The following is a 25,484-nucleotide window of genomic DNA, read 5'->3' as shown; positions in this document are numbered from 1 at the left end:
AAGTATGTCGTTTACAGATAATCTGAAAACAGAAAGCAATCAGGTTACTTTACTTTAATACAGTAATCCTTGGGATTAGGTTTCAGATTACAGATACAGGTAATCAGTAATCTGTGCGATAATATGTGTGTATGTGTTTCTTGGTTTCCTTTAGTTCATTTCAAGTGAGCTAGTTTCGTCTTCGTTGGGCATCAAGAAGCTGTACACTCTAGTAGAGACACCCAGCTTTTGGACTGAATACCTGGATTACGCTGCATGTGAGATCACTATTTATTTTCATTCATTCATAAATTCAATCTGTTTTTTTTTTACTCCTTCATTCCACAAATAAAGGAGAAGGAACTGCTTAAGCCTCAGGTGTTTGAAGCCCGACCATCCTTAGTTTATGTCCTTGGTCAATATGAATAAAAAGGCATTTTTATGGTCAAACAATTTCCAGAACAGCACTGGTTTGAGTCCTGGTTTGTCGCTCCATTGCAGAGGTCACAAAGGATGGAATCAGTGGTAAAACTCAACAGAATCAAAGTGACCCTGTAATGGATCCAACACATGAATGAATGGACTGCTCTCTAGCTAAAAATCAAATGAAATCAATAGTTGAGGGACATGTATATTAACAGCCTCACCTGGATTCATACCCATCAGATGTTCTTCAGAAGGCATGAAAGCACTTCCAGATGTTTAGGTAATTAGTGTCTCTGACATCTCATTTCTTGTTCTGGAAAGACTTCCTGTGTCACATCATCAAAAATAACTACAACCCCAATTCCAATAAAGTTGGGACGTTGTGTAAAACATAAATAAAAACAGAATACGATGATTTGCAAATCCTTTTCAATCTATATTCAACTGAATACACTACAAAGACAAGATATTTAATGTTCAAACGGATAAACTTTATTGTTTTTTGCAAATATTACATTTTGAATTTGATGCCTGCAACATGTTCCAAAGAAGTTGGGACAGGGGCAACAAAAGACTGGGAAATGTGACATTGCAAGGAATTTCAGGATTTCATCATCTACAGTCCATAATATCATCAAAAGATTCAGAGAATCTGGAGAAATCTCTGCAAGTAAGCGGCAAGGCAGAAAACCAACACTGAATGCCCGTGACCTTCGATCCCTCAGGCGGCACTGCATTAAAAACCCACATCATTCTGTAACGGATATTCCCACATGGGCTCAGGAACACTTTAGAAAACCACTGTCAGTGAACTCAGTTCGTCGCTCCTTCTACAAGTGCAAGTTAAAACTCTGCCATGCAAAGTGAAGCCACATATCAACACCACCCAGAAACGCCGCCGGCTTCTCTGGGCCTGAGCTCATCTGAGATGGACTGACGCAAAGTGGAAAAGTGTCCACATTTCAAATTGTTCTTGGAAATCCTGGATGTTGTGTCCTTCAGGCCAAAGAGTAAAAGGACCATCCGGATTGTTATCAGCGCAAAGTTGAAAAGCCAGCATCTCTGATGGTGTGGGGGTGTGTTAGTGCCCATGGCATGGATAACTTGCACATCTGTGAAGGCACCATTAATGCTGAAAGGTACATACAGGTTTTGGAGCAACATATGCTGCCATCCAGACAACGTCTTTTTCAGGGACGTCCTGCTTATTTCAGCAAGATGATGCCAAGCCACATTCTGCACGTGTTACAACAGTGTGGCTTCGTAGTAAAAGAGTGCGGGTACTAGACTGGCCTGCCTGCAGTCCAGACCGTCTCCCACTGAAAATGTGTGGTGCATTATGAAGCACAAAATATGACAACGGAGACCCCGGACTGTTGAGCAACTGAAGTTGTACATCAAGCAAGAATGGGAAAGAATTCCACCTACAAAGCTTCAACAATTAGTGTCCTCAGTTCCCAAACGCTTATTGAGTGTCTTTAAAAGGAAAGGTGATGTAACACAGTGGTAAACACGCCCCTGTCCCAACTTCTTTGTAACGTGTGGCAGGCATCAAATTCACAATGAGTGAATATTTGCAAAAAACAATTAAATATCTTGTCTTTGTAGTGTATTCAACTGAATATAGGTTGAAAAGGATTTGCAAATCATCGTATTCTGTTTTTATTTATGTTTTACACAACGTCCCAACTTCATTGGAATTGGGGTTGTATTTTTTTTGTTATTAGACTATTGAAACATGGTACTGGAAAGTCCTCAGATTCCTTACAGCTTAGTTGGTGAAGGATTATTTTCAGATACAGCTCCTAAACTGGAATACCAGGTGTTGTATAGGTATTTGTGTATTTGCATATTTCTAGAACTATTTTGGCTCCTTTTTGCTTTTATGCCAGTCAATATTCTAATAATGTATTACTTCATATATCGTCATGATAGTGCATATAACAGCATTAACAGTGTTCCAGTGTTACAGTAACAATGTGGAGTTGTTCTAGATATTGCATAAAGCTATTTTTTATTCTGATTTCTAGATGCCTGGTATGTCTCAGCAGTCTTAGCTACACTGTCATCCGTGGCTCACGTTGGTCACGTACTGATATGTTACAGGTATGTGTGAGCACTAAATGGAATTACACTTTGAAGACACTTTTAAGTGAGAGAGCCTCATTCAGAAGAAGATGTGGAGAACTAAATGAATATCCATAGCGTATGGACTTTTGCAAGTTTATTTGTCTTTGATACCACAAAGCAGATATGTCCACTGCTTTGGAATGTCCAGAAGAGCATAATGGCTAAGTTCCCACAGCAGGAAAAAGTGGCCCAAATCTGATTTTCTCAGCAAATCTGATTCGTTGTTTGGCTGTTCTTTAAATGTGGCCGATTAGTTTGAACAGGTCAGGGTCATACACTGACCTGGATGCGCAAAAGTACAGTGCTTGACGTTGCTTCACGTGGCTCATCCAGAGGTAAACAATCATGACTGCCAACAAATGCCAGTCGGTCCCGGAGCTTTCAGTTTCATCTTCACCACCATCACAGGAGCCATTATGAAGCTTCACTGACTAACTGCTGGGTTCATCACCCAGATTATGTTCAAACTCACTGTAAACCATGCCCGGTCACTTCTTTGGTCCGTGTCCACGGATTCTTTAAACTTTGCTTTCAGACTTTTAACTGTTCTTTGACACTGCAGCCTCGCGCTCACATGGTCGTGTTCAGCATTACTTTCAAAATCTCTTTGAAGTTTCTTCTAATTTTTAGTACAGAAATATCAGCCTAAATGTTTATAAGGTTTCAGCAGCCCGAAATTAAGACGAATGTTGTGTTGGATTGACTGAAAAGTCGCATGAATTCCAATCCGGCTGTTCAGGCTGAGTCACAGCATATCTGATACGTACTGGATTTTAGTACCACATATGAAAACGTCTCAAATCAGATTTTTTTTTTTTTTTTTTTTTGCTGTTCACACTGCCACACAGAGAGCACATCTATATCACATATGAAGAAAAATATTGGATTTGCACTACTTTTACCTGCTGTGAGATCAAAGCCAATGAGATTAAAATTATTTCATTCATTTGCCTTTTAATGTTGCAGGAAGCACATGAAAAAGCTGCGGGCAGGTGATAAAAGCTTCTTGCCAGCGAGGTTCCGAACGCCAAACTCTGCCGTTAGCATGGTAAGGGTTTAGCTGTAGAGCCTTGTAGTGTATAATCATTTAGATCTCAAATGCATTTCCAGTGATTTCTTGACTGGAGTCAAAGAGTGCTGCCCACATTTATTACATCAGTCTCTCTCTGCATTTGTTATCAAACAAAAATGAACACATGGACTTCTAACACAACTTATAATCGAATGTAAATCGGAGCTTGGATCTCTGCAGTGACACAGTTCTCTACTAAAGCACCTCAGAGACTTGAGACATGACTCAGATTCTAAAGAGACTCTAGATGCAACTCAGATCCTCACCTCAGGGACTAGCCTCAACTTGGATTCTCACCTCAGAGACTCTAGACTCAACTCGGATCCTCACCTCAGGGACTCTAGACTCAACTCGGATCCTCACCTCAGGGACTCTAGACTCAACTCGGATCCTCACCTCTGGGACTCTAGACTCAACTTGGATTCTCACCTCAGAGACTCTGGACTCAACTCAGATCCTCACCTCAGGGACTCTAGACTCAACTCAGATCCTCACCTCTGGGACTCTAGACTCAACTCAGATCCTCAATTCAGGGACTCTAAACTCAACTCGGATCCTCACCTCTGGGACTCTAGACTCAACTTGGATTCTCACCACAGAGACTCTGGACTCAACTCAGATCATCACCTCAGGGACTCTACTCAACTCGAATTCTCACCTAACAGACTCTAGACTCAACTCAGATCAGATCCTCACCTCAGGGACTCTAGACTCAACTCAGATTCTCACCTCAGGGACACTAGACTTAACTCAGATTCTTACCTCAGAGACTTGAGACATGATTCTAACCTTATAGACTCTAAACTCATCTCAGATTCTCATTTCAAGGACTCTAGACTCAACTCTGTTTGGCACCTCATACAGTCACAATTTGACTCAGACTTAACTCGGAGACTCAGCTCAGTCTCAGCCTTCAGACACTCAAGACCTGACTCAGACACTTGAGACTCAACACAGATTTGCATCTCAGAGACTCAAGACTTGACTCTAGACTTACACCTCACAGATTCAAGACTCGACTTAAACTCACACCTCTGAGACTCAAGACTTGGACTCATTACAGAAATTTGAGGGAAATGCGTATACAGGATACAGTCAGGATAGCCAATCAGAATGCAATCCTAATAGTTGTGGCCAATTTTGTGTGCAAAAAATAGCCAGTGCTTTGTTTTCATGTGCAGGCAGAGTGTCTTAGACACTTTTACATGCTTTGTGATGTGAATGTGAAAGTATAATGTGCATCGTGAGACAGGCCTCTAAACAGGGCCCAACTGTTTCAAATAGTATTTTAATTAATCTTACTTCAGGTTGCCCTTGTGAGGTTCCCCGGCTGCCAGATCGCCTACACATTATGGGGTGAGTGCACTCATCCTCAGCACTGATTAAAACAGTGAGATTAGAACAAATGACTTTTCAGGTCAGCACTATATAGTTTTGTAGTTATTAATTAACTAAGCAAAGCCAATCCCGTCCGATTAGAGATTAAGACTCCTGTATTGCTTTTTCAGGTTATTTGATCGTGCATTTTGCCCTGTTTGTGTTTGGGATTGTCTTTGTGTTTCTGGTGGTCATCCCCATCCGAGAAGAAGGATTCCTCACCTGGCTGATTGATCTGATCACCTTCCTGTAAGTCCACAGTGCATTACACACAGATTTCATAACAGAGCATCATTTTTGTTACGTATTCATTCACCAGCTTGACAATCTGTATGTCCAGCTGTGTAGTAGCAGTAACCAGTAAATAATGGATCTCTGATACTGGTGTATTTTAGTGGTACCCTGGCATTACAGTGAAGCTGGGCTGGGTTCACATGATTTGGAGTCTCATTCAAGGTTTGCGTGTTATAAAAACAGGGCAAATTTCTTCATTGTGCTCATCCTGCTGAAGCTGCAGGTCCTGCTGGTTCGGCTTTTCTTCCTGCAGGACAAACTGTCACCTGAAGATAAACGGAAGCCCCTTGCGCTCAACAACAGGTAAGTGTTAGGAAGCAGTCTGACCTACAAATGTATTTTTTTTGAGTAGGTCTTGCTTTGGTGGGTACACAATATACATGTACAAAGTCAAAGTGAATAACTTTCCAGTTTCCACTAAATGGCCAATGTATTTTGCCAACAGTCTCCTCGTTCAGTGTAAAGTGGCTGGTCACGCAACATTCTCACCAATCACAAGGTTATTGCGCTATTTCCTGCCCACACGTCTTTGACAGAACTGTCTTTACCCCATGGTTGTCTTCCCTCTGAAGGGTAACCATCGAGGGAAAGCTAACCGAGCAAGCATTCATTATTCAGTGTCAGTAAAAAATCTAAATCCACAAATTTAACAGAAAATTACACAGAAGCCTCAACAAACACAACCCCAGTTCCACAAAAGTTATAAAAACAGAATGCAATGATTTGTAAATCTCATGGACCCATATTTCATTCACAGTAGAACTTAGAACACATATCAGATGTTGGAAGTGAGAAGAAGTGTTCCTGACCCCATGAAGTGATTTCCAGTACAGAATCATGCCCGTTTCTACTGCAGTGCCGCCTGAGGGCCCGAAGATCACAAGCATCCAGTATTGACTGTCGGCCTTGTTCCTTGCGCACAGGGATTTCTCCAGATTCTCTTAATTGTCATCTGTTTTTATGTACTGTAGATGGTACAACATCCAAAGTCTTCGCAATTTTACGTTAAGTAACATTGTTCAGAAATTGTTTCTCAATTTTAGATGCAGTTTTTCACAGATTGCTGAACCTTTGCCCATCTTTGCTTCTGAGAGACACTGCCTCTGTTTTTCATGAAATGGTAAAATGTCTCACTTTCAACACCTATATATGTTCTACTGTGAATAAAATATGGGTTTATGATATTTGCAAATCATTGCATTCAATTTTTATTTATATTTATTTACATTTTACCCAGCATCCCACCTTCTTTGGAATTGGGGTTGTAAATGCAATACCAGATGTTTGAGTTCTCAGTGTGTCACTCTTTACCATTTATTACAGCTTCCGTTCTTTTCAGGAGACTCACTCTCAAAATCTGGAGAGATATTTTCCATCCCTTTTGTCAAAACCTCCTATTTTGACAAGTTTTTGAGAAGTCTTTCATTGGCTTGGTGGTATACATCCTCCTCCTTTTACATCCATAGATCCCAGGAGTCCATACAGCAGTCCTTCCTCCACATCTCAAATGTTCAATTTCGGTGTTCGACCGCAGATGTTCTTGTCTGTTTCCTTTCCTCAGTGAGATTCCTTTTGACAGCTACACACCCTTTCAGACCCATAGCACCGAGTTGTCTTCTCACAGAGGAAGGATGGCTGTGAATGTTTTCAGATCTGAAGTAAGACTGGAGCTTGATTTTCTCTTCTCTCTCAAAAATGAAAGCTTTAAGTGCTGTTTATGCGATGGGGGCGGTTTTGGAAGTCCTCCAGGTGTTGCAGGTTGTTGTTAGGAGTCCTATTTTCTCCACGTCTTCAGTTTTGAAAAGTCCTGTGGTTTGACTTCCTTTTACTTTCCTGACACTGAAAAATGAATAACTTGCATTGCAATGGCCTTTTTGACTTTTGCACAGCTCTGGCAGGAGGACGTTTGGGTCTTTATAGGTCAAACAGACCATATTCCTTAAGAAAGTCTGATACGTGATTGATTGGACATTATTTACTTGTTAAATCAATCAGATCTGCAATCTGCAATCTGTTAACTAATTATCAGGCTGATTATTTTAATGTTATTTCCTCTCCAGGAAAGCCTTCCACAACTTTAACTACTTCTTCTTCTTCTATAACGTGATCTTGGGGCTGTGGAGCTGCATCTTACGGCTACTGAGGAGCGCTTTCGTCAGTTTGTTGTTGGTGTCCCGCATCAACCGGACCGTCATGCCAAAGGGCTTCGAGCTGTTGGATAAAGGTACAGCATGTAGAGACCGTCTCCTCAAATGAGCACTGGGCGATATGGCAAAAAAAATCTTATCACAATATATTTTTCCATATTACTCCATGGAAACAATTGTATGCATTTCAGTTATATACATCTTCTAAGCTACTTCTTCTGGTTTGCGGGAGGTGCTGGGCCTATCCCACCTGTCATCGGGCCGGAAGGCACGATACACCCTGGACAGGTTGCCAGTCCATCGCAGGGCAAACAATCTGTATATAATTTCAGTTATAAGTGTAACAAAATAGACTTGAAGTTGTAGTTTTGCCAGTTTATCTCCTCTGAGATGTTGTCCTCAAGCTCATTAACTTTCCTTAATTTAAACAACAAGAGATACAATTGGCTTTTTCAATTATCCAGCAAATATCAGCAGAAAACTCAAGATGGAAGTCAACGTGTGTTTCAATGACTACAGCAAAGCCTTCCAATTTGCTGACCATATAAAATGATGGAAACAGGCAATCAGTATACTAGAGCATCTTAATGTTCTAAGGAGGAACCTCTACATTGCTCAACAAGCCACAGTCATGGCAGAATATGGACAAACTGACTGATTCCACATTGGCCAAGGTGTTCGACAAGGCTGCCCACTATCCCCATACCTGTTTTACCTGTGTGATGAAACAGAAGAGAAGCAGGTCTGGATGAAGATGATGTGCAGATGACATGGCACTTATAGCAGAAAATCAGGAAGACATGAAGGAAATTTAAAGAACTTAGTGAAAAATTGGGACTCATTTTACCACTGATGAGTTTGTTTTTAATTACAAATCACTCTCCAGTCATATGCCAGCTTATATGATCTCTACAAATAACGATACCGTTAATTATGACACTTGCTCTAATGACTGGATCACCTGTCAATTGTGTACTTTTAGCTATAGTACAATAGCAAGGTGGACTCTAAAACTCAGCTCGCTGGTGTCACAATCATTTTACACTTTATCTCTAGTTGCCTTCAGACAGCCTGTAACTGTTTTAGTTGAAAAGTTTTATCTTTGTCCTTTTCATTTAATTTTATAATTTTATTTATTTGTTTGTAAATGTTTTGACTGATCTTTGAAAATCTTTTTATAAAATTTAAAAATATGTGATCTTAATTCTACTACTGATTATTTAATTTTATCTTTTTTTTTTACAATCCTTTTACTTAATTGCTTCAAATTTTCTTTTTATTTGTGCTTTTATGATGAAATTTATCATCTTGGTTTTATTTATTATGTTTTGCGCACAGCAAATATTGTTATCCCCATAGGATCCATATATATGGTATTCCCTTAGGAATGAATGGGGTGTAAAATTGCATGTCAATCTACTGTACTTCTGTTCGACTGAAAGACGCTGTTCCGCATATACTATTATATCTCAGGGCACAAATTTAATGTTGTTCTGACTTGCATGCGTCCTGTGGACGAAACCATTCCTGCGTGTTCGTTGATGCAAAACAAATGAGACGAGTAGATCAGACTGAAGTGAAACAAACGGTTTTATTACAGAATTCTGGAGAGGTTACAGAGAACATGCATCATGTATCTCCCAAGTAAGCTCTGACCCCTTCTCATCTGACTCCCTTTTTATAGTCGCATGACCGCTCCTTCCTTACCCCAGCCTCCAATGTGTGCGTTAGCCCAGCTCACCAATCCACATCATAAAAGTTTAAGGATGCGCTCGAGGCGAGCGCGTCTGCAAGGTCAGCTTAAGGGATCCCCTGTGTTTATCAACTCCCCCCGTTTTCCAGACAATGGCTCTGCTTATCTGACCAGATGAACCACATGTGTGGTGTGCTAATCCCAGGGTCTACTACTATTAGCTTCGAGGTATTTCCTGTTATCTGACGTCCTTGTGTATTCCACCATTAGTCAGCACACAGCCTTATGTGCTGGCTCTTAGCTCTTAGAATTGTTCAATATGACCATTAAGCTTTCAATGCTAAACATAAGCTTTCTTTAATAAATCTTAAAAGAGTAATATGAACAATACTAAGGCTAATAATTCCACAATTCCCCCTTTTGACCTTTCACCCGAAAGGTCAACATTCAGACATAACATCGTAACCTCTATATGTTGAGTTCTGACCTGCGCAGTGAATGACAAATCAAATATCCATGCTGTGGAGCTGCCTAGGGTGTAGTCTAATTCTATTCCCCCATATCTACTAATACAACGGTCTTTGTTCGTAGTTGATCGTCTATACACCTCATATTCCTCCCTGCGTGGCTATACAGGGCCTCGAAAAACAAAAGATGAACATGAGTGCGATTACACATATAACACATTACATTTGCTTAACAACTGCACATTGTCTGGAGTGTGAGAGCGAAAAAACCTGTCAGGCAGCCAACCTTCCTGAAATTTCCATCAAACAATTTGGATAGGAAAAATTCTCTCACGGTTCTCCTGCCACAAGCAACCTCCTTTATGGAACTCCAGTCCAACGTTAAAAGAAAAATTCAATATGTATGAAGTTGACTTAAGCAAATACATATGGAACCCCAAAAATAAACAAATTAAAATAATGTTCGTTAGCGGGCTAGTCGACCTATCGGACCCGATAACAAACCTAAAACCCATTTCCCTAACGCGTGAAAAGAAAAGAAAAGACAAGACATCTGAGGTCCCAACGTATTCAAGCAAAGACATATAAACACATCAATGTAACAGACTGAAACTCTTCCACATGTCGACTCCCCAAGTGGTGTTGATGGTGTTGGGTGTAGACCTTCTTGTTCAGAGTCTCTCAGTCCTTTTTTATCGTCCATCCGTGAAGGTGTGCACCCCTTCAACGCATCCCGATTTCCAAACACTAAACCTCCCCCCTTTCTTTCTAAAAGGGAAAGAAAACAACAGCGAGTCCTTGGGAAAAACAACAGACACATCATATGCGAATCACAACTCCATAAGAGAATGCCAGATCCACTAAGAATGAATATAAAATGATTAAATATTCAAAAAAATATTCCTCCACCAGTTCACCTTCTTCCACCTCATCCTCGTCTTCGTCATTAATGTTAATGGGAGTGCTGCTACCCAATTTAAACCTGTCTGCTGACAGATTTTGGCCATGCAATTTTTCAAACTAGCATTCATTTTTTCACAAATCCCTTGACTTTATGGATGGTAAACTGCTCCAAGATGTTGTCTAATCACCAATTTTTGCTAAATCAGTCTTACTGTCTTATCCACAAACTCTTTCCCATTATCTGAGGAGATCCAATCTGGAAGTCCCCATCTACCTATGACTTCTTTACACAAAATTTAGGTACCGATAAAGCGTCTTTTCTACTACCACTAATAAATATCTTTTCCCTTCAACTGGTTTTATCATGCCAATAACAATCCACAACAACTCATGCATAGGACCCCTTGGAGTCGGAATGTGACCAGGAGGAACTATCATACCCTTCCGAACATTATTTCTCCAACAGATTGTGCACCTGCCTATGACATAATCAATCTGCTCAAGTAATTATGGTGCCCAAAACCCATACGCCTTTGTGATTTCACTTCTAACTTCCCCTCTTGCAACATAAGCTAACCCATGTGCTTCATCAGAGCATGCAACAGCTGGAGGTATCAATGATAGCTGAGATAGTTAGAGCTGAACCTGACTCAGCTATTGTTGTGATGATAGCTGATTTAGCAGAGACTGACTCTATTTAACCAAAGCCTGCTTCTTCTCCTTCTTCTTGTCATCCCCACCTGGTTGGCTATATGATCTGTATTCACACCTTTTGCCATACTTCCAAGGCCAACCACCTCTGCCAGTTTGCTCCTCACTGGTGGGGGCAACCTCTCCTGTATTTTGGCTCGCAAAATGTATTGTTCCATTTGATTCAAATCCGGATCATTTCCTGTAACATTTCTCCACACTCTAAGGGCTCTTGCCACATAAGCTCTCGGGTTTTCTTCCAGTCCCAGTGGCTCAATCAGAATATTATCAGGATGCGCATTTGTCGGAAATGTATCACTCAATGCTCTCTACATTCGACCTCTAATTGCAGAAAACAGCTCTGGATCATTCTCAGCAGTCCCCACATATCAATTTAGTCCAGCTTTCTGTAGAATCTCGTCCATAGCTGCAGTCCCTAGGAGATTAGCTAAAAGTCCCCTGATACCTCCTATGGCAGGCTGTGTTCCCACCATAATCTCTTCCGCACAACCTCAACCGGAGTAATTACATTCGACACCATAGTTTCCTTTTTTGTCTTTTTAACAGTTCCCTTATTAACCCTTACTGTTAATTACCATCCATCCATCCATTTTCTAAGCCGCTTCTCCGTCAGGGTCGTGGGGGGGATGCTGGAGCCTATCCCAGCAGTCTTCGGGCGAAAGGCAGGATACACCCTGGACAGGTCGCCAGTCCATCGCAGGGCAGACAGACAGACACATTTCTTTATTCATCAATAAATGAACACACACTGAAGATTTATAAACAGTGCTAGCTAGAATTAAATGCACTTACATCTAAACACTAATTCCTAAGTTTGTGAAAGAGTTTGTGGATAAAACAGTAGCCTCTTAATCACCCACAGATGTCTTCAATGGAGCTCAGGTTACGTAATGCACTGGTTCTCCGCCCACAGTCATCTGGCTCTCTCCTGCTCATTCAAACAAAAGGGTTAATCCCAATCCATTCTTTTAACAATGCACACATTTATACACTTATCTGTCAGCACACTGGTTATTTACTTCCCCAACTATTCTGTCCTTTCTTGGGAGCTCATCTCATTTATATATATATTTTATTGACGTCTCTGAAAAGAGGTTCATAGATTTTACTTAACTCTTAGATGTCCACGATATAATCAAAAGTCCTCTTTTGTCTCTCAAAGAAGACTCATTGTTGTTTATAACCATATAAAGGTAAAACAAAACATAGGACTCCTCATCTATACGACTTTTCCTCCTCACATTAATAATATTCAAATTTTATAAACATTACTCACTTTAACTAGTGATTCTAAGTTTAATTGTCCTCCATATAAGAGACTCATAAATCTATTTATTTATTTATTTATTTTAATTTTTCAGCAAAGTCCCCTCCAAAGGCTCCTTAAGTTTTAACTAAATAAAGCAAATATCATTCCTTATCAATCCTCAACTCTCATAAAGTTACTCTATAGACACACAGCAGGTCAGAGAACATAAACGCTTCACCCCCAGAAAGAGAAGAGGGAGGGGTGGCGCTCAGACACACACACAGACCCAAATCTGCGCACACACACATTTCTTACTCAGAAAAGGAGGGGCTGACACACAGACGAAGTCCAGCTTCGTGTACACACACACACACACACACACACACAACGCACAGAGAGGGAGAGAGAAAGAGAGAGAGAGAAAGACCAACCCCCCTTTCTCTTCTTTTTTTCTCTAAGAACGAAAAACTATACAACACACACAGAACGAGCTCAGCATTTTCCTTAAAGTCGACTCATTCATACATTACTATAGCATGCTTTTGTCCACGAACAATAACAGATACCTGTACTTCCTGACTGTCTGAATCTTATCTGTATAATCTATCTGAATGTGTTCCCCTGGGCCATTGGGCTTAGGGAATTTTCCTACCCCTGGTTTGCATACTTTACATTCTTTTACATGTGTGGCTATCATAGCGGTTAGAAATGGATGCCACCATCCTTTCAAGTTTTCCCTCATCTGTACCTTTCCTACTTGTGCCAACCCATGAGCTTCTCCCAGCCCTGCTTTTACCAAAGTCCATTGGGACCTTCCCAGACTAATTCACTCTTTTTACCACCTTTATCCAGCCAAATAGTCTTTTCTTCTGGGCTAGCCTGGTCCTGCACTTGCCTGAGCTTTTCTCCTGTCGGAATTGGTTCCCATGGTTCACCTTCCTTCAACACCATTTGCCAACTTCGTTCTTTTATAACCTGCTGCTTCCTTTGCTGCCTTGTCTGCTGCCTCATTACCTCTTTCCACCATTGAGTCCCCTTTCTGATGTCCCTTGCACTTTATGATGGCAACGTGTTTTGGTAGTTGTATCGCTTTCTCTAGTGCTAAGAACTCTTCCTTGTGTTTTACGGGTTTGCCCGCACTGGTGAGATAACCTGTCTCCTTTCATGTGGTAGTTTGGTCTAGCAAGGTCAGCCGCATGCACTAGTTCCTGCTTTAGTTCAATGAACGCCTGCTCTAGCTCAGGTGTCCATGTCAAAATGCCTGGCGTTAGGTTATCGTAGGAGGGTGGGGATACTCGGGGATACTTACCATTCTATCCAGGTTGCCATTATATGTGCACTTCAACCTTCTGACCTTAACTATTTCCTGTTCTGCATCTGATAACCTCTTCCTGGCTTTTCCAGTCATAAACCGCTTTAGCCAAAATGATTATCTGTCTCTCCAGTGTTTTCCATTGCCAATTCCCCGCCCAACTGTATTATCCAATTCTTTTTCTAAATCTCTTTTACTGTATTCAGCCATGTTGATCAAAAACTGGTACTCACCAAGACGCCTTCGAAGTTTTACTTGCTCGACTCACAATGCTCAGTTATCACCGTTAGGTTTGCTGCATGTGAGGAACTTCAAACTTATCACGAATGGGCGCTTTAGAGGACCACCCTCAGGGACTCCAACCCGGTACTTTAGAGGACTCAAAACTCAAGGACTCCAACCTGGTACTTCTAGAGGACTTGAACCTCAGGGTCTCCAACCTGGTACTTTAGAGGACTTGAACCTCAGGGACTCCAACCCTGTTTTAGGGAGAGCCAATCCCAGGGGCTTTCAACCCAGTCCTTATCCCATTCACTCGTCAGATGACGGGAGGGGTTCACCAATTCCCGGCAAAAAACCACAGACCCAATACCTTATTACCTTATATCACTCAGTATCACTTTACCATTTACCCAAAAACGTTTTCCATTATTCTCACCTTACGTTTGTTCCAATTCAGTCCTTTAAATTTAATCACCTGATCCAACCTCTTTTACTCATCCATAATTTAGCAGTTGTCAATATGCAGAATTTATTTAAATCGGTTTCTGCCAACCTTTTTAAATGGCGCGCCTGTGATGAGTAATGGAGGAAGATCAAGCCTGTTTTTCTAATGGTCTACTTTGCATCACGTTGGGGTCATCAAATTGTGGACGAAACCAGTCCTGCGTGTTCGTTGATGCAAAATAAATGAGACGAGTAGATCAGACTGAAGTGAAACAAACGGTTTTATTACAGAATTCTGGAGAGGTTACAAACAGAGAACATGCATCATGTATCTCCCAAGTAAGCTCTGACCCCTTCTCATCTGACTCCCTTTTTATAGTCGAATGACCGCTCCTTCCTTACCCCAGTCTCCAATGTGTGCGTTAGGCCATCTCACCAAGCTCTAACTCTCAGCCATACTGACCCACACTAAAGCTCTAAGTTTGGACTTTTATGAGGAAAAAATACAGTTAATTGGAAAAGAAGCTGAGGGTAAAAGAGGAGAAGAACAACCAGCAACAAGGATGGAGACAATCAGAGGAATTGTTAACAAGCCATTACGAAGCCTAAAGACCTAAACAGCAGACAGGATGTTCTGGAGAGACTCTGTCCATATGCTCGCCAGGCATCGACTTGACCGTACTTAAAATCATTAATAGTAATTTAAGTTCTGAAAATGGCTAACGCTAGTGAACTCTGCTAAATATCCTACTGGTTTGTGCTGCTGTGAGGGAAAGGCTAGACTTCTTCTCCTCACCCATCAAGGGCTACCCAGTGTATGTAAAACAGAAGCTGTTTAAAGTCCAAATTTTGCTGCTATTATTGGATGGAGGAACTGAACTTGTGCATTCTGTGTCACCAGGCTACCGTACGTGGATAGGAATGATAATGGCAGATCACTACCATAACAACCTGGTTTTGGTCTGTTTCTGCCACCTGCTGCTCAAACGCACCCTGGAGAGACACACAGCAGCCAAGTCTTACTCCTGCGTAAACCAGACTCCAGGTAACTTAGCAGGTATACAGCCATATAAAACTTTAGGTGTTCCTGGCCCAATTTCATATATATATATGTATGTATGTATGTATGTATGTATGTATGCGTGTGTGTGTGTGTGTGTGTGTGTGTATATATATATATATATATATATATATATATATATACATACATACATACACACATTCACTTGCCACTATATTAGGTACAATAATGCTGGTAAAAAGTTGGACCCCCTTTTGCCTTCAGAACTGCCTTAATGCCTTAATTCTTTGTGGCATCCATTCCTAAGAGATTTTGGTCCATATTGACATGATAGTGTCACGCAGTTGCTGCAGATTTGTCGGCTGCACATCTATGATGCGAATCTCCCGTTCCACCACATCCCAAAGGTGCTCTATTGGATTGAGATCTGGTGCCTGTGGAGGCCACTGGAGTCCAGTGAACTCATTGGCATGTTCAAGAAACCAGTTTGAGATGATGAGCTTTGTGACATGGTGCATTATCCTGCTGGAAGTAGCCATCAGAAGATGGGCACACTGTGGTCATAAAGGGATGGACATGGTCAGCAACAATACTCGGGTAGGCTGCTGCATTTAAACGATGCTCAATTGGTACTAAGGGGCCCAAAGTGTGCCAAGAAAAGATCCCCCACATCATTACACCACCACCACCAGCCTGAACCGTTGATGCAACGCAGGATGGATCCATGCTTTCATGTTGTTTATGCCAAATTCTGACCCGACCATCTGAACGTCGCAGCTGAAATCGAGACTCATCAGACCAGACAACATTTTTCCAATCTTCTGTAGTCCAATTTCGGTGAGCCTGAACGGCTTCTCTGGGCCCAAGCTCATCTGAGATGGACTGACGCAAAGTGGAAAAGTGTCCTGTGGTCTGACGAGTCCACATTTCAGATTGTTTTTGGAAATCGTGGATGTCGTGTCCTCCGGGCCAAAGAGGAAAAGGACTGTCCAGATTGTTATCAGCGCAAAGTTCAAAAGCCAGCATCTCTGATGGTGTGGGGGTGTGTTAGTGCCCATGGCAGGGGTAACTTGCACAACTGTGAAGGCCCCATTAATGCTGAAAGAAAACAATGAAGTTTATCTGTTTGAACATTAAATATCATGTCTTTGTAGTGTATTCAATTGAATATAGGTTGAAAAGGATTTACAAATCAGCATATTCTGTTTTTATTTATGTTTTACACAATGTCCCAACTTCATTGGAATTGGGGTTTTGTGTGTGTGTGTGTAAATATATATAAATGCTTTTTTTAAATGTTATGGTTGAAATATGACACAGGGGCATGCTTACCACTGCGTTACATTTAACAGCATTCATCAATACCATCTTCCTCTATTGTGTTTACTTAGCTAGTCCACTAGAGGTCAGAGTCCGCACCCGCTGGCTTCTCCTCTACACTCTCCTGAGGAACCCCCAAATTATCCTCCTGAGGAAACGCGAAAAACTCAATGACAACCGGGAACAGCTGGCCGTAGTCTGGGCAACGATGCAGACGCAGCAAGCGGAAGCAGCGGCCGTCGTCCAGTGTACTGACCCTTCACTCTTAGTGTAAATTGTCCATTTTTAATGCAGTGGCCAGTTGGTGTGTATATATACAGCATATCCATCCTAAGAAAATCGTAATATTGTTTTCGTTTTCATTTTAAAACTATGAAAAAACAAACAATGGACCTACAGAAATGGTTACTTTTACCATTTTTTAAAAATGTTTTTTTTTCTATGTAAGTTACATTAACAGATTTTTTTCTTGTTAAGTTACTGTTTTACTGTCAACAATTTATAATCTAGTGAATTCTAAAGTGTGTGATTATTTCAGTATTAGCTTGTTTTTTCAGCAAGATTTGAAGTTATTTTTATGAATTGTATAGTGCAAGTTTATCAGGTGTATTTAAAAACCCTGAGAAGACTCATCTGTGTTGTTTGGGTAAGGATGTTATATTACAGCGCAAAATGAAAGGAACCTCTATTTTACAGATTCTGTAGAGGCTCTGAAGTGTCTACCATCAATGTGAAGCCTAGTATTAAACTGCTTAAAAACTGTTAAACAGCACATGCATGTCTGTGTAAAATGATCCAGAGATTAGTCTCTATGACTGTTATAGGCTGTGTGCCCTAAAGAAACTGCTCCAAAAACTAAAGACACCTCAGCATCTCTAACACTAAACTAAATGAAAAAATAATCAGCACATCTCAAAATAAACAAGCCAAAGTCCCTGCTTGGTTGGTCAATCTTAATCTTGGCCCAGGATTCTCATTCATGGTGACTAAAAAATTTGGAGAATGTCCATATTACCATGCCAAGACACGACTAGAGGTTACCATCATTTTGAGAACTAGTCCTGAAATTGCTGCTGTTTATTAGCAGGGGCTCAACCTTTGCAAAATGATAAAACCAGAAACAACAACAACAAAAAAGTACGTTTATAACGAAACAAGTGTTCATTGAGAAAAACTCCTCTAACAGCAGAAAACACAAAAGCACAAATTATTCCAAAACTATAAGTTATTACTATAACTTAAAATTTTTTAACCACAGTATCAAACAGAGAATTAGCAGCTTTGTTGGTTCGTCTAAGCTTGGAGCTCCAGGCTTCTTTTGGTAGCTTAGGAAATTAGCATATTACCCTGTGTGGAAATCAATAAAAGTTACCATCAATTTATCAACTAGTCTTGAAGTAGTTATTGTTCATAGTGCCTTTTATTGGTATAAATTTGGGCTGTACTGGTTGCATTGCTTTCATTGCAGTGATGGCCTGAACCAGTAATGGCTTGCCTCAAATCTTTGCTGTTATGGGCAGAGCTAAAGGACCGCCTCTTAAGCAGTGGAAGGTGGAGCCAACGCATCAGCCCAAATTTAATCTAGCACTGCTTGCGGCCATGGCGCTCCTCTCCGGCCATCAGGGGAAGACCAGGCTGGTGGAAATGGCCAAGCTCTCCTCCAGGCATCAGGGGATCATCTGGCATTAGGGGAGAGCCAGGCTCGTGGACACCGCCAGGGCGTCCCTCTGCGGCCACCGGGGGGGTGAGCCAAGCTCGTGGACAATCGAACAAATTAACTCACTGCCCGCCCAAAGAAAGGAAGCATTTTGAAAAGCACTCTGAACAAAAGAGATGCTGGTGCGATGCTGGTATTTATTGTGTGGGACTAGGCTTCTCAATCGTGGTAGAATTACCTGTTTTTAAGCGTTTTTCTTGTCTTCACCGTCATCGAGAACACCGTTCACATCACAAGCCTTATAAAGACTTTGAATTTTTATTTAATTGACTGCTCTGATTGGCTGATTACTCATTAATATGCACATATATGCAAAACTCATGTGGCAGATGAAGACGTCTGTGAAAGTCTTGGTGCCTTGCATTCTGGGAAGGTTATTTGTGGTGCAGAAATTCCAGTTAAATGACCCTTCAGACTGATCTTTCAGACTGAACTCAGACCAACAACCAAGAACTTTTCAGCATGGAATGAAGATCCAGAGGCCAAAATCCAGACCCAGTTTCCTGAAAGCATCAAAGTGTTAACATGATAAGAGCTGTCAAAGAAAGTGAAAACAGTTAAACGTGTCTACAACATTTCTTCAGCTACTACACAATTTGTTCACCTCATTCACTCAGCAGGTTGACAACATAAAAACAATTGTGATGTTAAAATTGTATTACTAGCAATACTATTATTTACCTTGAGCTTATATATATACATATATATGTGTGTGTGTGTGTGTGTGTGTGTATATATATATATATATATATATATATATATATACACACACACACACACACACACATAAATTGTCATTCATAAAAAAACAAAAACAATCAGGTAAACATCAGGAGACAACAAGCAGAACAGAGAGCAGCCAAAAATTGATACCACCTAAAAACTACATTAGTAACATAAAGAAAAACAGAGCTGCTAAAAACATCTATTATTTTTCTCTGTTGGTCACATTTCCTAACATACTGTGGATAAGAACTGCCAATAAAAGTACATGAATGATGGAAATCTAAATTTGAAATATCTCAAACAGTATCAGAAACGTTCTATGGGAATAAAAAGATCAAGCAAATGACCAAATCATAAACTGCCCAAAAAAGAGTGTTGGTCATGTAAGGGGCAGGCGTTAGGCATTCAGGCCTGAATAGGGCCAGATCATGTAATGCTGAGTACAGCTTTGGCTTGTGTCTATGTATGTGGGCCAATTTTGGCAGGTTATGCACCAACAGTGAAGTTGGACCAAATTCTAAAAATAACAGTTGTTTCTATACAATTTTCTAAAGATTACAAGATGTTTAACTTGGATATCTGACATATATTTTAAGTAGGAAATTAATGAAGAATTAACAAGTTTTATTGAATGTCCTGGTGACCTGAAATCTTCCCTGGCAGTTTTAAACTGTCCCAGTCCCTCCTCATCGCCAGCAGATGGCGCAGTTCTACACTGTCCCTGCTCATCACCAGATGATGCAGTTCTACACTGTGCCACCTCATCACCAGCAGATGATGCAGTTCTATACTGTCCCTCCTCATCACCAGCAGATGATGCAGTTCGACACTGTCCCTCATCACCAGAAGATGATGCAGTTCTACACTGTCCCACCTCATCACCAGTAGATGATGCAGTTCTACACTGTCCCTCATCACCAGAAGATGATGCAGTTCTGCAATGTCCCTCTTCATCACCAGCAGATGGCGCAGTTCTACACTGTCCCTGCTCATCACCAGATGATGCAGTTCTACACTGTGCCACCTCATCACCAGCAGATGATGCAGTTCGCCACTGTCCCTCATCACCAGAAGATGATGCAGTTCTGCAATGTCCCTCCTCATCACCAGCAGATGATGCAGTTTGACACTGTCCCTCATCACCAGAAGATGATGCAGTTCTGCACTGTCCCTCTTCATCACAAGCAGATGGTGCAGTTCTACACTGTCCCTCCTCATCACCAGCAGATGATGCAGTTCTGCACTGTCCCTCTTCATCACCAGCAGATGATGCAGTTCTACGCTGTCCCTCCTCATCACCAGATGATGCAGTTCTACACTGTCCCACCTCATCACCAGCAGATGATGCAGTTCTACACTGTCCCTCCTCATCACCAGCAGATGAAGCAGTTCTACAATGTCCCTCATCACCAGCAGATGATGCAGTTCTACACTGTCCCTCTTCATCACCAGATGATGCAGTTCTACACTGTCCCTCCTCATCACCAGCAAATGAAGCAGTTCTACACTGTCCCTCATCACCAGATGATGCAGTTCTACACTGTCCCTCTTCATCACCAGCATATGTTGCAGTTCTCCACTGTCCCTCTTCATCACCAGAAGATGATGCAGTTCTACACTGTCCCTCCTCATCACCAGCAGATGATGCAGTTCTACACTGTCCCTCCTCATCACCAGCAGATGATGCAGTTCTGCACTGTTCCTCTTCATCACCAGCAGATGATGCAGTTCTACACTGTCCCTCTTCATCACCAGCAGATGGTGCAGTTCTACACTGTCCCTCCTCATCACCAGCAGATGATGCAGTTCTACACTATCCCTCCTCATCACCAGCAGATGGCGCAGTTCTGCACTGTCCCTCCTCATCACCAGCAGATGGCGCAGTTCTGCACTGTCCCTCTTCATCACCAGATGATGCAGTTCTACACTGTCCCTCCTCATCACCAGCAAATGAAGCAGTTCTACACTGTCCCTCATCACCAGCATATGTTGCAGTTCTCCACTGTCCCTCTTCATCACCAGAAGATGATGCAGTTCTACACTGTCCCTCCTCATCACCAGCAGATGATGCAGTTCTACACTGTCCCTCCTCATCACCAGCAGATGGCGCAGTTCTGCACTGTCCCTCTTCATCACCAGATGATGCAGTTCTACACTGTCCCTCCTCATCACCAGCAAATGAAGCAGTTCTACACTGTCCCTCATCACCAGATGATGCAGTTCTACACTGTCCCTCATCACCAGCATATGTTGCAGTTCTCCACTGTCCCTCTTCATCACCAGAAGATGATGCAGTTCTACACTGTCCCTCCTCATCACCAGCAGATGATGCAGTTCTACACTGTCCCTCCTCATCACCAGCAGATGATGCAGTTCTGCACTGTTCCTCTTCATCACCAGCAGATGATGGAGTTCTACACTGTCCCTCCTCATCACCAGCAGATGATGCAGTTCTGCACTGTTCCTCTTCATCACCAGCAGATGATGCAGTTCTACACTGTCCCTCATCACCAGCAGATGTTGCAGTTCTGCACTGTCCCTCTTCACCAGAAGATGATGCAGTTCTACACTGTCCCACCTCATCACCAGTAGATGGCACAGTTCTACACTGTCCCACCTCATCACCAGCAGATGGCGCAGTTCTACACTATCCTTTTTCGTCACCAGAAGATGATGCAGTTCTACGCTGTCCCTCCTCATCGGCCAGCAGATGGCGCAGTTCTACACTGTCTCTCCTCATCACCAGCAGATGATGCAGTTCTGCACTGTTCCTCTTCATCACCAGCAGATGATGGAGTTCTACACTGTCCCTCCTCATCACCAGCAGATGATGCAGTTCTGCACTGTTCCTCTTCATCACCAGCAGATGATGCAGTTCTACACTGTCCCTCATCACCAGCAGATGTTGCAGTTCTGCACTGTCCCTCTTCATCACCAGAAGATGATGCAGTTCTACACTGTCCCACCTCATCACCAGTAGATGGCACAGTTCTACACTGTCCCTACTCATCACCAGCAGATGGCGCAGTTCTACACTATCCCTACTCATCACCAGCAGATGGCGCATTTCTACACTATCCTTTTTCGTCACCAGAAGATGATGCAGTTCTACACTGTCCCTCCTCATCGGCCAGCAGATGGCGCAGTTCTACACTGTCCCACCTCATCACCAGTAGATGGCACAGTTCTACACTGTCTCTCCTCATCACCAGCAGATGATGCAGTTCTGCACTGTCCCTCCTCATCACCAGCAGACGGAGCAGTTCTACACTATCCCTCTTCATCACCAGCAGATGGTGCAGTTCTACACTGTCCCTCCTCATCTCCATCAACAGGTGGAGTTCATTACTAATTAAAGGCTTTGAGACATAAGAGCCGCCGCTGAGTTTAAACCTTAAGATCGTCTTTACCTGAAATGACCCCAGTTTAGCTTACACAGTCCTCAGCTGGAGGTCTGACTGTGGATCAGTTCTACTTTGAAAGATCTTTATCTAGAACACCAACACGAGAACCACAGCATTAAAGAAGATATTTATGGTTAACTAAACTCCCCAAAGAGAGAAAAGCGGATGAGTTCAGGTCTTTGACTTTGTTTAGGTTTGCAGTCTCTCTTCAACCGTCTTAAACTATCGCCCAGGTGAGGAGAAAGTCACTATAATCACTATAACAGAGCGCTAAGAGCACCAGGGCGGAAACTAGAGCAGCACCACTGATATTTCAGCAGTTAGCACTTTATAAACACTTCACAACAGTGATGTAGGAAGCTGAGGGCTAACATTATTAGCATGCGTGCTAGCAGTTAGTGCTCTTGTTGAGATTCTCCTCATTAACGAGGAAAACATTGGCAGTTCAGCCGTCCTGAGGCTTGTAGACGGAGCTCTGAGCTGATCTGGTCCTGCTGAAGACTCACTGCTTCTGTTTTGTTCGTGTAGCTTTACATTTTCACACTGTTCGCTAAAATAACAGCAGCACTTCATTTCGGAACAATGTCTGATCAGCCTACCTGACTCTGGAGCCGCTGTCCTTCTAACACGACACCTCATTGGCTGATCTGTTAACATGTCATTGTCTGATTGGTCCATTGCTAATGTAATGAAGATGATTAGCATGGTACAAACACTGTGCCCGTTTTAAAGAATTTGTGATATGAAATAAATTGTTGAAAATATTGTGTATTGTGTATATAAACGTTGGCTTTTAGTCGGCTGCAGTAACCTGTCAGATTTCCCTACAGAACTTCATTATCTGAACCCCTTTAAAAACTCCAGGATCATGGTAGCTCAGACTGCTCTTACCATGAATGTGAAAAACAGCATTTTATTACAACACAGGGTGTGGTTTGTCTGTTTGGAGCTCCAAGCTCTGAATACTAGATAAAGAAACGACGCCGGCTTCTGGTCATCTTTCACTTGGTGCTCACAGTTAATGGTACTTGGTATATTGTCCTACCAAATGGTCAAAAAACCATTGGAGGCTATAAATGAGAAGACAGGCTCTAATAATGTGAAGTTCAGAACTACACCTACATTCCCCCTTTTTATTTTACACTTGGCATAGGTGAGCATGACTAGTCTAGGGTTGAGCTATTATTAATGCAATGACTGAGAAAAATGATATCAATCTTAGCAGCTGGAAATACATCGATGCTAAAAACATTGTCTTGGATGACCTTTCATAAGATGATTAGCTCATGCATCTCCCATCTTCTCATCTATGGTGGGTTAGACTCGGGTGATGTTACCATGAATGTAAACACCAGATCAGAATCAGAATTTATTGATCCCAGAGAGAAACGGCAGATCTGAGCTATGGAAGTATTTGATCTAGAAGCACTTTGTTTAGTTAGACCTTTTGTATTATTAAGATAAGACAGACTTTTATTGTCCCACTGGGGGAAATTTGCATTGTTACAGCAGAATACACAGTAAGCAGATAAAGAGCAGTAAGTAGACAAAGATGTGCAGCATACAAAATATAAGCTATACTATAGAAATAAATAAGTAAGGCATCTGTTAGCAGAAACATATAAATAAATAAAAAGTACAATTAAGAAACTACACAAATTTACAGTTTACACATGCAGTTTTATGGATATTGTACAGAACGTGTGCATGTATTGCACTTGTGCTACTCTGTCAGCAGCAGATATTGCACATTAATTATGCTGAACGTTAATGAACGCTTCAAATGAGAAGGTGTAAGTCATGCTGGTGATATTTATTGCGTTTCTCAGCTCTTCTCATGTATGGTGGGTTAGACTCCACCTTCTCCAGCAATCAGGACACGTTACCCTTATTGGAAAGACCATTCTCAACTGGTATACTGATCTCATGGATTCTCTAAAATAGCTTACCTGCATACATTTCAAAGTACTTATTCCATCTTTATTTAAGTAATAATGATCTGATTTCTTAGATCAAGTGTGATGGGAGCATCTGGACCAAGGTTGATAAACACCATTACTTAGGTCCTCACATACTTCAGACATCTGCTGCTGGAAATGAGAATAAAGTTGTCAGAGTGTGCTTTATAATAAATGGCAGGCTGACATTGCTGACGCTTGTTCTGTTACACTAGACTTCTCATCTATGGTAGACAAGTCTTTAGTGTTAAACTGCTTTGTGCTCACTCCAATGGAGAGCCAGAGAGGAGAAAAAGAACCTAAAACTGTACAAACAGCATAATTGTATGAATTCAGTAGTAATTTAGAGAGATGCTGGAGAACATCAGAGAGCTGGAACACTGATTATTCTGATCAACTTCACTGATTAATTTGAATCCAAAATGTTGCAGCACTTATAAAAACAATAACACAATTCATCACCACCAGAATCAGCTTAGCTTACCTGCCTTAGCAGCGTTTGCCGTTTCCTTTGGCTTCTTTCCCTCACACACACACACCCACACATACATAACACCCACACATAGATAACACACACACACCCACACACACACACACACAACACCCACACGGACCCACACATACATAAAAATAACACTCACATGAGCCCACACACACACACACACACACACACACGCAAACATGTTGGCACATGTGGCTGCTGCAGCTTTTAATCTACCTTAATGGTAAATTTGAAAAAGGCAGTTCTACATTAAACACTGTATATAAACTATAATAAAACATTCCATATTTTATGTGAAGCTTTTCTCAGACACCTTAGCTTACAGTTTACCATGGAGCAGTTTCACATTGATTACTTCACTAGTGAACTTTGATATGCTGTCTTCTGAACAACCCACTGATTATTCTGCC

At 41.6% G+C, this 25,484-nt stretch overlaps 1 protein-coding gene across 1 annotated transcript in view; it reads left to right on the top strand.

Moving 5' to 3' along the window:
- The window catches only part of LOC108443453 (stimulated by retinoic acid gene 6 protein-like), a 36,007-nt gene extending 18,468 nt beyond the window's left edge, over positions 1-17,539 (top strand). Inside the window, exons 11-19 of the mRNA XM_017724148.2 lie at positions 155-257; positions 2,436-2,511; positions 3,502-3,583; positions 4,915-4,963; positions 5,116-5,233; positions 5,462-5,581; positions 7,339-7,502; positions 15,328-15,471; positions 16,839-17,539. Of these exons, the coding sequence (XP_017579637.2) occupies positions 155-257; positions 2,436-2,511; positions 3,502-3,583; positions 4,915-4,963; positions 5,116-5,233; positions 5,462-5,581; positions 7,339-7,502; positions 15,328-15,471; positions 16,839-17,041 (1,059 nt within the window). The 3' untranslated portion in view covers positions 17,042-17,539. The remainder of the gene's footprint in view (positions 1-154; positions 258-2,435; positions 2,512-3,501; positions 3,584-4,914; positions 4,964-5,115; positions 5,234-5,461; positions 5,582-7,338; positions 7,503-15,327; positions 15,472-16,838) is intronic.
- Positions 17,540-25,484: the final 7,945 nt, after the last annotated feature.

Source organism: Pygocentrus nattereri, chromosome 22 (assembly GCF_015220715.1).
Source record: "Pygocentrus nattereri isolate fPygNat1 chromosome 22, fPygNat1.pri, whole genome shotgun sequence".
Taxonomy (NCBI): domain Eukaryota; kingdom Metazoa; phylum Chordata; class Actinopteri; order Characiformes; family Serrasalmidae; genus Pygocentrus; species Pygocentrus nattereri.
This window is presented reverse-complemented; position numbering and strand designations above follow the sequence as displayed.